Source organism: Hippocampus zosterae, chromosome 16 (genome assembly GCF_025434085.1).
Source record: "Hippocampus zosterae strain Florida chromosome 16, ASM2543408v3, whole genome shotgun sequence".
Lineage (NCBI taxonomy): Eukaryota > Metazoa > Chordata > Actinopteri > Syngnathiformes > Syngnathidae > Hippocampus > Hippocampus zosterae.
Genome location: NC_067466.1, coordinates 14,941,455 through 14,955,017, shown reverse-complemented (window position 1 = coordinate 14,955,017; position 13,563 = coordinate 14,941,455). Strand labels below are relative to the sequence as shown.

The 13,563-nt window shown below is 46.2% G+C and overlaps 1 protein-coding gene across 3 annotated transcripts; it reads left to right on the top strand.

Moving 5' to 3' along the window:
• The first annotated feature begins 971 nt into the window (after positions 1-971).
• usp28 (ubiquitin specific peptidase 28) lies at positions 972-12,998 on the top strand. 3 transcript variants are annotated; one of them, XM_052047242.1, is made up of 26 exons: positions 972-1,133; positions 2,621-2,698; positions 2,862-2,982; positions 3,160-3,244; positions 3,778-3,943; positions 4,878-4,964; positions 5,043-5,180; positions 5,263-5,333; positions 5,433-5,509; positions 5,591-5,739; positions 5,819-5,946; positions 6,097-6,192; positions 6,277-6,456; positions 6,684-6,883; positions 6,973-7,043; positions 7,650-7,878; positions 8,015-8,356; positions 8,610-8,731; positions 9,092-9,397; positions 9,584-9,679; positions 9,756-9,934; positions 10,374-10,452; positions 10,759-10,838; positions 10,934-11,057; positions 11,229-11,427; positions 11,976-12,998. In XM_052047242.1, the coding sequence occupies exons 1-26, from the start codon at positions 1,089-1,091 to the stop codon at positions 12,149-12,151; spliced, it is 3,624 nt and encodes a 1,207-aa protein (XP_051903202.1). In that variant the 5' UTR covers positions 972-1,088; the 3' UTR covers positions 12,152-12,998. The 3 variants fall into 3 exon arrangements, with proteins under 3 accessions (XP_051903202.1, XP_051903204.1, XP_051903203.1); XM_052047244.1 differs by having other exon boundaries at positions 973-1,133; positions 5,436-5,509; XM_052047243.1 differs by having other exon boundaries at positions 980-1,133; positions 2,624-2,698.
• Positions 12,999-13,563: the final 565 nt, after the last annotated feature.

Genomic DNA, 13,563 nt, shown 5'->3' with positions numbered 1-13,563 from the left:
TTTTCGGCTTCTCCGGAACAGTTTCAGCCAAGTGGCCTGCAAGGTATCCGACTGAATACGTGGTCACGTCACGGGTGAACAACTGCATGCAGTATCTGTCCGCCTCGCTAATGTAATATCGCAGTTCAAACAGTAGCTTTAAGATTTTTTTTCATGCAGCTTTTTTTTTTAAGTACTGTATTTCAATAAATAGAACAGCATCTTACCTGACAACAGTAGCAACCAAATGACAGCCATCGAGCTTGAAATGCTTCTTTTTCTGTCTTTTTTATTTTTATTTCCCTTTCTTTTCTTTTTTAATACACCAGTATCCTCAGTTGCATCAAATAGGAGCTTGGGTGGTACGGAGTGAAGAGCCAGAACACAGACCAGACTAGTGTGGACATTTTTTTTTTCCTTTCTTTGATATTGATCTTCACCTCGCCGAGTAAGCTGATACCCCCCATTGAATGATGGAACACATGAGATAAGATGCTCCTCTGAGGTTCCATCACAGAGGATCACAAACATGAAGTTAATAAAAGTGTTTCCTCTTAGCTTTTAACATATTTTTGTTTATCTTATTGAAACCAGAGAATACTTGTTACATAACTAGACACTACACTGGTGTCCAACTTTGAAAGAATTTATACTGTGTCCAAGCACAACGGGTAAGAATTTATTTTTTTTGGGGGGGGGGGGCAAAATTGTGATTTAGTGTCCTTGCAGTTGTAACATTGCGAGTCTTCGACCAACATTACGATCTAGCATCATTACGCCTTGTACGTCTCGTAACATTACAACATTATTCTTATTAATATAATACTTATATATATATATATGATATTTTTATAAACAGTCAAAGACTGGGACACTGCTGGGAAAAATCTTCGCGGGTGGTGTCCCACAACACTCAACCTTATCAATCACGTCTGGCTGCGCGCGCCCGTCCGATTTGACGTCGGCTAGGGCGCGCGCACGCCGGACACTGACGAGCCGAGCACGCGCGCGCGGCTCTGCGCTCTCTGCGTGCGACAGATGGCGTGGCAGTGACTCCTCACTCGGGGCTGAAATTTGAAAACGGGAAGAAATTTGGTTTTCATTTTACAATGGGAGCCGAAGAGAGCGAAAATGGAGAAAACTCAGCCAACTCGGTGAGCGCAAAAAAAAAAAAAAAGGACGACGGTGGTGTAATTAACACAAGTGACATGTTAGCATGAACGTCCCTAACTAACAAAACTGTTAAAAGTACGACGTGGTTAAACTTTTAAAAAATAATATACAGAATCAACGTATGGGAAAAGAAGTTAACGCCTCCGTGTCTTTGGGATCTCGCTTGACAATTTAAACAATTTAAGTTCATTAGGTTACTGCATTTTACACCAATTTTAGTGATTAATTGTCATTTGTACGTTTAGGGTGTTGTTTCAAATAAGTGTCTTAACATTGTCAAACTCCAATCTATCTTTATGGTAAATCCAACAAGTAAACAAATCATTTTGCATTTAAATCCATCTGGCTGCCCCCCCCCCCCCCCCAACACTGAATGAGGTCTCTAACAATATATATATTTTGACAAATTGTTCTGAAATATTTGTTTGGCACAGTGTGTGCATGTGCGCGTAGATGGAGCGAGGGAGGAGAGTCTCAGTGGCTTTGTGATGGGAGTCCGCCGGCATGCCGAGCAGAATGATAAACAGAAGCCTGTCCTATCCATGTCAGCAGCTTAAAATAGAGGCTAACCAAGTGGGTCTCAAATATACCCTGGATGCCATATAAGTCTGGTCCCCCTGCTCTTGGCTTTCTGTGTGCGCCTGTGTTTGTGTGCGTGATGCATCCACCTGCTGTTGTAGCGACATGCTTTATATAGCACATCCCACTCAGCAGGCTCGAGTTCGTATTTAAATGCTTTATGTGTCCACAAGGTGAAAACACGTCTGACAGTTTGTTTGTACTCTTGCACATGCAAAACCATGTCAGTATCTGGACGGGGTTCCTTTTAACACGTCACCCTCGCTAAGGATAGACTGAAGTCATGGGTTAGAATCGTTTTTGCCAACTTTATTGAAGCATGGTCTGACACTTGGACTTGATTCTCGTGGTGCTCCGGATTCAGTCACCGTCTTGGCCATGACAATGACAGGTTGGCATTTGGGTTTTTGTTGTGCCCATGTGCATCACGTGCTTTCAGTGAGCCCTCACGAGGCATCGTCTGTTCCGCGTGGGTCATGACTGTGTCAGGCAAACAGCCAAAAGAGCTCTGGAGGGGAAAGCCCTTGTTATTTTGAATTGTTTGCTACGTTGCTTTTTTAGATGTCTTTATAAGTAGATGATGACTGTACAGCGGATGGGGGGGTTGAACACAACAGAAGCCATCTTGAGATGTTGGTCGACTTCCGTTTTGGTCGACCTTCAGTCATGAAAATCAAAAAGCCACATCGCTGATGATAAAGAGGTTCACTTGCCTGAAGTCCTCTGCGCGCAGCTTAGGTTGTTCCCACTCACTTACCTGCCGAGCACACCTGAGAAAATGTGTTACGGTTCGATAAAACCCGGGATTTTAACAGGGGTGTGTAGACTTTTTATGCTCGTATAAAATCATATTTATAGGTCAAGTCCCTCTGTTGCTTTGTTCAATCAGCAGACTGAGACGCTGATCAACCAGCTGAAGGAGATCACCGGCATCCAGGATCCACAGATTCTCTGCAGAGCGTTAAAAGTAAGACAAAAGATTTTATGTCGTCTTTCATGTGTTTTTTTTTTTTTTTATGTCAATCATGTATTGGGTGTCATGAAGTCTAATGAAGCCCTCTGCGTGTATATGTCCAGAGTTCCTATGTGGCCTTTATCTTTTCCTGCCTTATCTCGCTGCTCTCCTTCAGGCCAGTCGAGGTGACATCGGACATGCTGTCGGACTGCTGACAAGTCAGCCGGTGGAGGTTCAGAATGCTGGAGAACCACAAAAGTCCGGCATTCCCGTGGAGGCCTGGGACGGACAGAAGGGTACGATCCGTGGAGTTTTTATTATATTTTCGTTTTTTTTTTAAATATATTATTTTTCTGTAATTATTCCCAAACGGATTACCGGTTACTATTGGTCCATCGTGCGTCGCATTAAATGAATCCCGCGAAATGGCGACTAAGTGCAAAGTATTGATTCTGAAGATGTTCTCTTTTCAGCCGTACACGATGAGCTCCAAACGGCCATCGAGCTGAGCCTGCAGGAGTCCCACAAGGCCCAGGAAGAGGAGAGAGAGTTCCATCGGTACCATCTTATTGCTTTCCATAGATTTTTTTTTTAATTCACCCAAAACACTCTCTGTTATCCTCATACTGTGAAGCTTAGCTATTTACGGGGGGCAGAGCCCTGGCACGAATCGTGAAAATCAGCTCATCATGACTGTAAGGTCTCACAAAATGACAGCAAAGCACTTAAAAAGGACAAGATCATGAAAGGAAAAAAAAACACCTTCGAGTATACCGTTTAGATTGATTAATTTCAACACGGACAAAGAAAAATCTGCATGGAGTCAAGGCCATGCATCTAGCATGTACACACATGTATTCAGTAGGTCACTTATTCGACACAAACAAACCAACTTCACGTGACTAGCAAGCGTACTTGCCTAATTAAAACACTCGCCCAAACTGACGTGACATCGCACAACGATAAACAAAACGGAGCACAGCTTTACCGGTAAAATCTACAAACCGGCGAGCTTGCGAGTAGCCAACCGCAACCCCGCGTGGCGTCGCTCCGCATGTCAAGTCAACGTCTGCGCCGATGCCTCTCGGCAGGGCTCTGGAGGCGAGCGCCGAGGAGAACTCGGCAAGGAGCAAGAGGAAGAGATGCGAGGCGGCCCAGAGCGACATGAGCAGCCCCGCGGACTGGATCCGCAAGGACGACTGGCCCGTGGGCATTCGCAACGTGGGCAACACCTGCTGGTTCAGCGCCGTCATTCAGGTGAGTCTGGCAAATGTTTGCACTTTTTTTTTTTCACTGCCATAACATAAATTGGTGAAAATCTTACTCTATGGCGACCGTGTGAGCTGTCCGTAACCTCCAACCTATAGAATCTATTTCCTGTTCTATTGTCAACATCACAATTTTTATCTGTGGTGGCATTGGCCCCCGCCCCCCTAAAAAAGCAAACAAAAAAAAGTTGTTTCTTCTAATGCTTATTGAGCTGAAGTTTCGATAGATGGGCTGGTGAAGTTTCCTATTAATTTGCCCACGAGACTTTTTTTTTTTCTTTTTACTCTTTACGGAAAAGTGAACCAGGGATCCAGTGAATCTAAAATGGTTGGAGATTGTGCAACTGCATTTTTTTTTATCTGAGGAATAATAGTCGTATGATCCAGCGGAGTTGACATCTGAACGATGATGATATGATCTTTTTTTTTTTTTTTTTTTTTTTTTTTGCCATCGGAGCAAGTGTTGGCGATTCAACAGCGGTGAATATGATCTTCCAAATGAAATTATGCTCTCAAATCCGAGCCAAAGTGACCACGTGAGTCACTCTTCGGCTCTGGTTATTCTCCGCGGCAACCGGTGACTGTAACAATGAGATCGGAGCTCCGTTGGCTTTCCCACTCAAACGTTATCAGGAGACACGTAAGTGCTCAATTATCGTGACACGTAAGACTAATTGCTACTGCGCAGGAAACGCACGTGGGGGGGAGCTCAAAGGAAAGTACATAGCGCATGTTGCGTTCTTATGATGTGGAAAATGGAATCCGAACTTTCGAAAGTCATCTTTTGAAACATTCGACGAGTCGTTTTCTCATCAGAAAATAATGCACACAAGTCCGCTCCTCAATGAAAGCCGTGTTTTTGCTCGTTAGAGGGAACAAGCGCGACAAAAGTTCCACTCCACGAATGTGCCTTTTTGTTGCAGTCACTGTTCCACCTGCCCGTCTTTAAAAGGCTCGTACTCGACTACCGTCTGTCAGAGCAAATCCTGGACAGGTGTAAGAGCCACGCCGTGAGTATCTTGATCGCCATCGAAGACGCGCACACGTAAGCGAACGGGCATCGTGTGATCCTGAATGTGTTCCGATAGGACAAGAGGAACATCGCCTTCATGCAGGAGTTGCGCTGCCTCTTCGCCCTCATGGTGGGCTCCACGCGCAGGTTCGTCGACCCCTCGGCTGCCGTGGAGCTTCTGCGAGAGGCTTTTCGCACCAGCGAGGCCCAGCAGGTACAAGAAATACACAAACGACGAGTACTTTGCATAAAAATACCGTGCCGACTTTTTTTTTTTTTAATCCATACGTTTTCAGGATGTGAGCGAGTTCTCCCATAAGCTCCTCGACTGGTTAGAAGACGCCTTTCAGCTGGCCGCCAATGGAGAGTAAGTCCAAGAGCAGGTTACGAGTTCCAGACAAACACGAACTTATAATACGCGTTCTTATTAAAACGCACAAATACTTGTATTCCGTTTTGCTTTCAGCAGCGCAACAGACAAACAAAACAACCCCATGGTGCAACTTTTCTATGGCACCTTTGTTACCGAGCGCAAGCACGAGGGTATGTGCAAGCTTCAGCAATCGTGTTGTGACAGATGCGGACAGCTCACATGTGTGTGTGTGTCAATGTGTGTGTGTTTAGGTACAGTTTTATGTAACATTGAGCAGTTTGGCCAGTACCCTTTGCAAGTGAACGGCTTCAACAACCTGGACGAATGCCTGGAAGGTGCCATGGTGGAGAGGGACATCGAGTCGCTCCATGCGGAACGCAGCGCGCCATCTGGTCGAGAGGTCTGTAGCGTCATTCAAAGTAAGGTTGACTTGAAGTATCTTGTGATGTGTTTTGGGGTTTTCCTTTTTTTTGGGGCAGAGATGGTTCAAAAAGTTGCCACCTGTGCTGACGTTTGAACTGTCCAGATTTGAGTTCAACACGCAGCTCGGCCGTCCCGAGAAGATACACAAGAAACTTGAGTTTCCACAAATCATCTACATGGACAGGTGAGCGCTTTTAAAATGAAAAAAAAAATCAAATAAAATAGTCGTCATGGCCACCTGCACAAGACCGACGACGACCAAAAAAAAAAAAAATAAGAGAGAGAGAGATAATGTTCACTTCAGAGCTACGATTTGCTGACATTTGTTTGACAGATATCTTCACAAAAACCTGACGTGTGCACATGAGAGGAGAGGAGAAGTGAAAAAACTGAGGGAGCAGCTCGCAGCTCTTCAACAGAAACTGGAATGGTACAGTCCAGATCCTCATTTTAAATCTTCTCTCACTTCATGTGACAAGAGCACTAATTGGCATGGCTTTGTATTTCTCCACAGCTATAAAAACTACGGCTCGGGACCCAACAAGTACCCTCTGGCCGACATGCTGCAGTTTGTGTTGGAGTTCACTTCCAGCAAGCCCTCCGCCGTTTCCCCCGCCGAAGATGCCCAAGCGCTTTCTTCGTCACACGCTCCTCCTTGCCCTGCGCTCAGCGAGAACGCCAGCCAAGAGGACAGGTAAGCTCGGAGATGGTTTGACTATAGTATGACAATTAATTGGGCTGAAATGTGATGTAACGCATAACGAGGACAGAATTTTGTGTCGGCACAATTTCAAACCCGGCAACACGTTTGGCATCTATTGTGCAAACAAACAAATTTGTTTTCTATTAGCGTGATTCTAAAAAGCACAGTAGAAAACAGTTGGTCGGATGGATTGATCATCGCAATCTTTCTTCCCCCAGTCAGGCGGCCGGTGCAGAGTCGGCGGAGGGCCTGACGTCCAGTTGCCAGCGTACGCCCATATACAAGCCCTTCACCCAGTGCCGACACTCAGCCGACTGCTCACCCCACCCCACCCCCCACAGCATCACCGAGGAGGAGCTGCACTTTGTTACGGGCTGCCTCCAGCGATGGAGGACGGAAGTGGAGAGCGACATCAACGGTACACGGGGGGGGGGGGGGGGGCGCTTAATATTGTAATCAGTCAGTTGGATTGACTCCCTCCTTGCCGGTGTTGTTTTGCCGCCGCAGAGCTGAAGGAAAACATTGACAGACTCAGTCAGACGCTGGAGGGCATGTACTCAGACAACAGCCTCTGCCAGGTAATGTTTGCGTGAGTCTCTTGGTCACACGTCGCTGTGCAATGCGCACGAGGCCCGCATGACTTTCAACTATTAATTTGGAGAAGGAAAATGAGGAACCGCTACAATGTCTCCAGTGAGAAGAAGATCCTGAATTTTAGATTGGCTCACTGAGGGTACATTTAATTTACCGTATTGACCTGAATATAAGATGGCCCTGATTATAAGACGACGCCCTCTTTTTCAAGACTCAAGTTTGAAAAAGGACTTTTTGAACAACAAATTAATTTTGTTACAGAAAATAAGAGTCAAGTTCAGCATTCGCTTCATTGATATCTGGCGCCATCTAGCGTCGTGAATGGATATAATGTCTAGTCCCCGAATTGATGATGACCCCCACGTTTTCAGTCTTATTTCAATGCAAAAAACACCATCTTATATTCAGGCCAATACGGTATACCCCCGCTCCCTTTCTTTTTGTACGTGTGTGCAATGATCATCAAAAATGATAAAATGATATTTCAACTGTATTTTGTGATTAATCTGAATAAAATGAAGCCTCTATTCTAAAAGGATGCTGTCATCAAATTCCCGTTATTCACACTTGATCTTGTTATGTGTGCTCAGGCACCCTACAGACTCCACGCAGTCCTGGTCCACGAGGGCCAGGCCTCAGCGGGCCACTATTGGGCGTACATCTACGACCACGCCAACCGGCGCTGGATGAAGTACAATGACATCAATATCACGGAGTCCTCGTGGGAGGAGCTAGAGCGGGACTCTTTTGGCGGCATGACCAACGCCAGCGCCTACTGTCTGATGTACATTGATGACAGGCTGCCTCATCTTATTACTGGTACTGTATCGCAACATAAGTTCTTCATTGTTTTTTTTTTTTGTGCTTTTGTTTTTTGTCACCTGTGAAGTAAATGCATTCAGGTCAATAGAAAATGTTCGGATCGATAAAAAAATAATAGCTATCTTCCATTCAGAACACACAGATAACGAGACCGGCCAAGTTCTGCACGGCATGGACTCGCTGCCACCCGTCCTGAGACGCTACGTGCACCAAGACAACCAGTGGTTCCAGCAGGAGCTCAGCGAGTGGGAGGAGCAACTCCGCCAGGCAGCGGTGGCGGCGGCGCCTCAAGGCGAGTCCATGCTTTCCCCCGTCGAGCCCCCCGGCGCCGCCCCCGACCACGACCCTCAGCCCTCGGCTGCCGTCGAGCCGCTGCCCGAGCAGACCGAGGAGCCAGCCCGGGAAGCTGCTGCTTCACCTCCGCAAGCGGAAGCCCAGAGTGACCCAGAGCCAGAAGCTGCAGGCCCAGTTGAAGGTTTCTCATGACTCATTGGGGTTGATTCCGTTTCTATATTTGATATTTTATCTAGTCAAGTAAAAAATGTTTTTTTTTGCCCTAATGCAAACAAACAGGAAATGCCCATTAAAAAAAAAAATTCTGATCATCCTACCTTATCATTGCCATGAATGAAAAAGTAACTCTTTGTGTTCAAACACGATGTCTATTAAATTAAATTAAATAATTGTCTCTTTCTTGACCCCCTCCTCACCGCCTCACCCCTCAAAAGAATCCGACGTAGCAGCCGCCCCTCAGAGTTCTGACTGCCAGACAGATGACAGCGAGCCCGACAACAGCGACACCCCAGGACCCGACCTGTGCGCCGCCACAGCTGAGGAGCCTCAAAGTCAGGTGGATTAAGCCCCATGAAAGCACCTGTTTGTTTCCCCCCACCCTGCCGATTTGTCAAATATAGGTCAAACATTCCAGGCCACAAAGTGTCCCATTACATCACTTGACCTCCTCATGGGGATCCGGGCTGTGGTACCGACACTTTAATGTACAGATAAAGTGAAGCACACTTACTGGAACCACATAATGAGTTTGACAGCTTCGTGATAAAGTGGATATGACTTTCTATTCATGGCAAAACACGCACATACATTCTACGAAGGAGTGACGACGTTCCCCGGATGTCTTCTTCTTCCCATGCTTTTAAATCGTGCAACTTGATTGACTGATTCACGGTCCTGTTTGTCTGTTCGACGCCAGACGCCTTCTCCCGACGTCGAGCTCGGCGGTAACCCCGCGGCATCAGAACTCTCGGTGAAGAAGGAAGACACAAAAGTGGAGGAGGAGGAGGAGGAAGGAGAGGATGTCGCAGAAACGAACGGAGGTGACGCCGAGGCGTCCTCGGAGGAAGCTCCTGAGCGCGAAGCGGATCGGGGGAACGAGGAGCAGCGGGAGCAGCAGGTTCCCACCAGACGGCGACAGGCCGAGAACGAGGTGTCCGAGGTGGAGATCCCCAACGTGGGCAGGATCATGGTGAGGGCGGACGCTGATGGATACAATGAAGAAGTAAGTGCCCGACCCTCAAAATGGATAACAAATCTGAGTTCACGCTGAGAAATTAAGCCAAACGTGCCATAAAACACAGGTATACTTTTTAGTTGTTGAGCATTGTTATGAAGCCTCGACAAATACTTTGTGACGTTGAATTTCTTATTATTATTATTAATTTTTGGATGTCTCGTCATCTGACAGATGATGTTGACCCCAGCCATGCAGGGCATCATTCTCGCCATCGCAAAGGCCAGACGAGCATTCGACGCCGAGGGCCCTGAGGCTGGACTCATCAAGGTTGGCCTTTTGCTCCTTGAAGATGTTTGGAACGTATCTTTTCGGACTTGATTTCACATCAAATTGCCTCTGCCAGGCCTTCCACGAGGAGTACTCGCGTTTGTACGAGCTCTCCCAGGAGGAGACCACGCCGCGGGAGGACGCCCGCCTCCACCACGCTCTGGTTTACTTCTTCCAGAACAAAGCGCCCAAACGCGTCATCGAGAGGACGCTGCTCGAGCAGTTCACTGATCGCAACCTCAGCTTCGATGAGAGGTGACACGAGAGCTTCTTGACACGCGCATGTTGACACCCTGGCCTTGTTCGATTGGACGAGCATTTGAGCTTGTTGCAGGTCATTTACGCCCACGTAGAGTTAGTTTATATTTTTTTGCTATTTCTTAATTCTATTTAAGTATCATCAGCTGTTGTGTAAAGTAAAAACATTCACTTTTCGCTTTCACCGCCTGAACTCAATACAAAATGTGGGTAAATACTGCCATCTAGTGTCCAAATTACAACTAGCAAAACTTGTCAATACAAAATGTGGGTAAATACTGCCATCTAGTGTCCAAATTACAACTAGCAAAACTTGTCTCCTGTAGCATTTTTCCATCACTCTCTTTACGTACCCAATTTTGTGGTTTAGTTTGAAGTTCATGTAGTCATTTTAAAAAGAAAAAAAAAAGCATATCTGCCTCCATTGTTCTTGCAGAGCCATCAGTATCATGCGGGAAGCCCGAGCCAAGCTGCGCCTCATCAAGCCAGAAGACATGGACATGGATGAGTACCTGGTACTTTATGTAGCCTATTGTACTAGCAATTTCTTTCCTCTTTGCGGGGGGCTTTATTTTTCCCAGGTGTGAATTTAATACAGCACACTTGTTCTTATTTACAGAAGTTATTTGATTAATTTTTTTTAGATTGTTAATCTGACTCGTTTGTTTGAGTGTGTCCGCGTGGGTCGAATTTCAAGAAGTAACTTCTTATTGTAATTTCGTCTCAGTGGAATTAAGACATGGGGGGGGGGGTGCAACTCTGTTCTCCCGTTTAAAAACTTGGACTTGAATAGAACACATATGTCTTGTGATGTTCCACAGCAGTGGCACGACGACTACAGAACGTTCCGGACCGTCTTCGTCTACCTGCTGACCGGACTGGAACACTACCAGCACGGCAAGTAAGTTTCCCCGCATTATTGGCATGGTATTTTTCGCGGTGTGTGTGTGTGTGTGTGTCATTATTTTTATTTATCGATCTATTTTTGCATCCCAGGATGCGGGAGGCTCTGACCTACCTTGCTCACGCCTACGACGCCAACGCCGCCCTATTGACTCGCGGAGAAAAACGCGGCGTAGACACGTCTTTAATTGCACTCTACCGAAGAAAGTGTCTCACGGTGAGTGCCGCTGCGTTCGAGGTTGCTCGTTTCAAAATGACTTCCCACGTATCTATTTTTGAGAGCAATCAAGCGACTCAGGACATCCTGAATTTTAGTTACATGGAGACAGCAAGTTGATGTCAATATTTGATAGAGGTTCTCTCTGTTCACATCACCTCCCCGCGGCAGACCCTGAACGAAAGCGCAACGCGGCTCTTCGCCAGCGGCGACGAGAACAAGGTGGAGGAGAGTGTGGCCATCATGGACGAAGCGGTCATCCCTTGCCTGCATCTGATGAGCCGGGAGATGCCGCCATCGCAGGAGGACCGCGACACCATGGAGAGCATCCGCAGTCAGTGGTGCTGCTGTCTGGGACAGGACATGGACGGTAACAATCTCGAAACAGAGTTTTTGTTTTGTTTTTCTAGCATAGGACGCACACAGCAACAGTCGGGGATACAAAGAGCATTCCTGTAAAAGCGCGGATGGGTTTGTGAAGTTATCTTCGTTCTCACCGTTGTTTTTGTCATCATTTGCTGCGTGAGATGTGTAAAGCAGCAGAGTCAGCAACAAGTGCTTTTATCTGGTCAGTACATTGCGTTCCTCGCTCTAAACTAGCCGAAATATTCTTCAGGTTGTGCTCTGCGGTTTTCCTTCTGCGGGCATATCTCGGGAGGTCGGCTACAGTCTCGTGGATCTTTCATTTTGGAATATCGTGTGCAACTGTAATGGCAAGAACATCATGCTGTTTGGAGATGGTCTGATAGCCTTTAGCTTTCACATTAGAGGACAAACTTTGGTTGAATACCTCCCTATGGTGAAATGATTATCTTTTCTCGGCGCACCATCATTTTTCATTACCTCTCCGTGGGTACCTTTCTTATATCTTCCCAAACAAATCTCCAGTGTTACCAGCCCTCTCCTTTTCCTGCGCAGACTCGCTGCAGATGAAACTGGGCGAATTCCTGCCACGGGTCCTGGACTGTTCGGCCGAGACGGTGGTCCTTAAAGACCCCCCCAAAGTCCACGTGAACCAGGCCCACGACCTCTGCAGCCGCCTGGCCGCCGTCATGGAGTCCATCCACAACACCACCGTGGTCGCCGTCAAGTAACGTCGCTAAATTGACTTTTAATCCTCGCTACATGGCCGACAGACTCCCGGCCCGGTTGAGACTTGTGTGTCATTTCCTGTAAAATGTGTCGCTAGCCTTGTAAGCATTAGCGAGCAGCCGTTTTGGCATGAAAAAGCGCACAGGCTGGGTGGATAATGAAGACTTGATCGATTGTCTACAAAAATTGATTGTTGATTCATCATGTCTTGAGGCACCGAATCACTCGTTAATTTTCCTGATTAATCGATGGAGGAAATGTGGCGAAGCGCAAGCCGTTCCTTTTCAGAACTACGGGAAGTGACACGTGAGTGCGATGACACGGACGCACGACAGCAACACATTTGTACTCGGACAAATATTGCTGACCTGCATTTGTTTTTCTAAATATGTATTTTGTATTTTTACTTTGTAAGAGACTTTGGGTAAGTCACATTATGTAGTTGAAATAACGAAAGTCAACAGTGCTACTGTGAGATGTGATTAGAGGAAAGTGCAATAGAGGAATTAGTGAGAGGTCCATTTCTTTAGCATTTTGGGGTTTACATCGACCCTTACGGGGCAAACCGTGAACCTTGTCACTGGATGTAAAAAGCGAAATGTGTTGGGGGGCATGTTGATGACATGAGAGCTTCACCATTTGGGGTATTTTGAAGTGCATTTCATATGCCACCGATACCACCGTTGCCTCTTGGCTCATCCTCAATGTTTGAAATGTTGTGTTCTCTGCTTTGCAAATTATTTCACACCAGCTCTTTACATACAGTGGATCGAAAAACTCTACACACCCCTGTTCAAATACCAGGCTTTTGGGTCAAATAAAAAAAGACCACGATAAATCATTTCAAAACTTTGTCTGTTGGAGCAATGCAAATGGGGGATTTTCGGAGGCATCTCAGAAAAACATCCAAAGCCATAAATAGAGATTTTTCATAAATAACAGATGGCAGCATTACAGTAAATACAGCGCTGCAACCGTTACGAGCTAAGCAGTCAAGGGCTGGACAGCATTCCCATCCATATACAGGCAGTCGAGATGATACTGACGAGATTCCAACCTTTGACCGAAACCTAAGATGTTGACAGCTCAGTCTGGATGGATTAAAGTGCAAGGACATGATCCAAAATGAATTTACAATGTGATCCAAGTCCAAATCCCCAGCAAAACTGAGTTGGCCCGCTGTTCTCCTTGGCTCAGTCATTGTTAAACATTTGAATGAAAAGCATTTATATGCTAAAAACATAAATCACTCCCATAGAAAAATAGTAGTTTGATCTTTTTAGTTTAAAACAGGGGTAGCATCTATCTCGCAATAGATCCCTATTACACCACGCGTGATTCAATTGATGATGATCGTTTGACTCGGGTGAGTTGGATGGAGTAGGGAGGGATTTAAACAGGCTCTCGTAGAGCC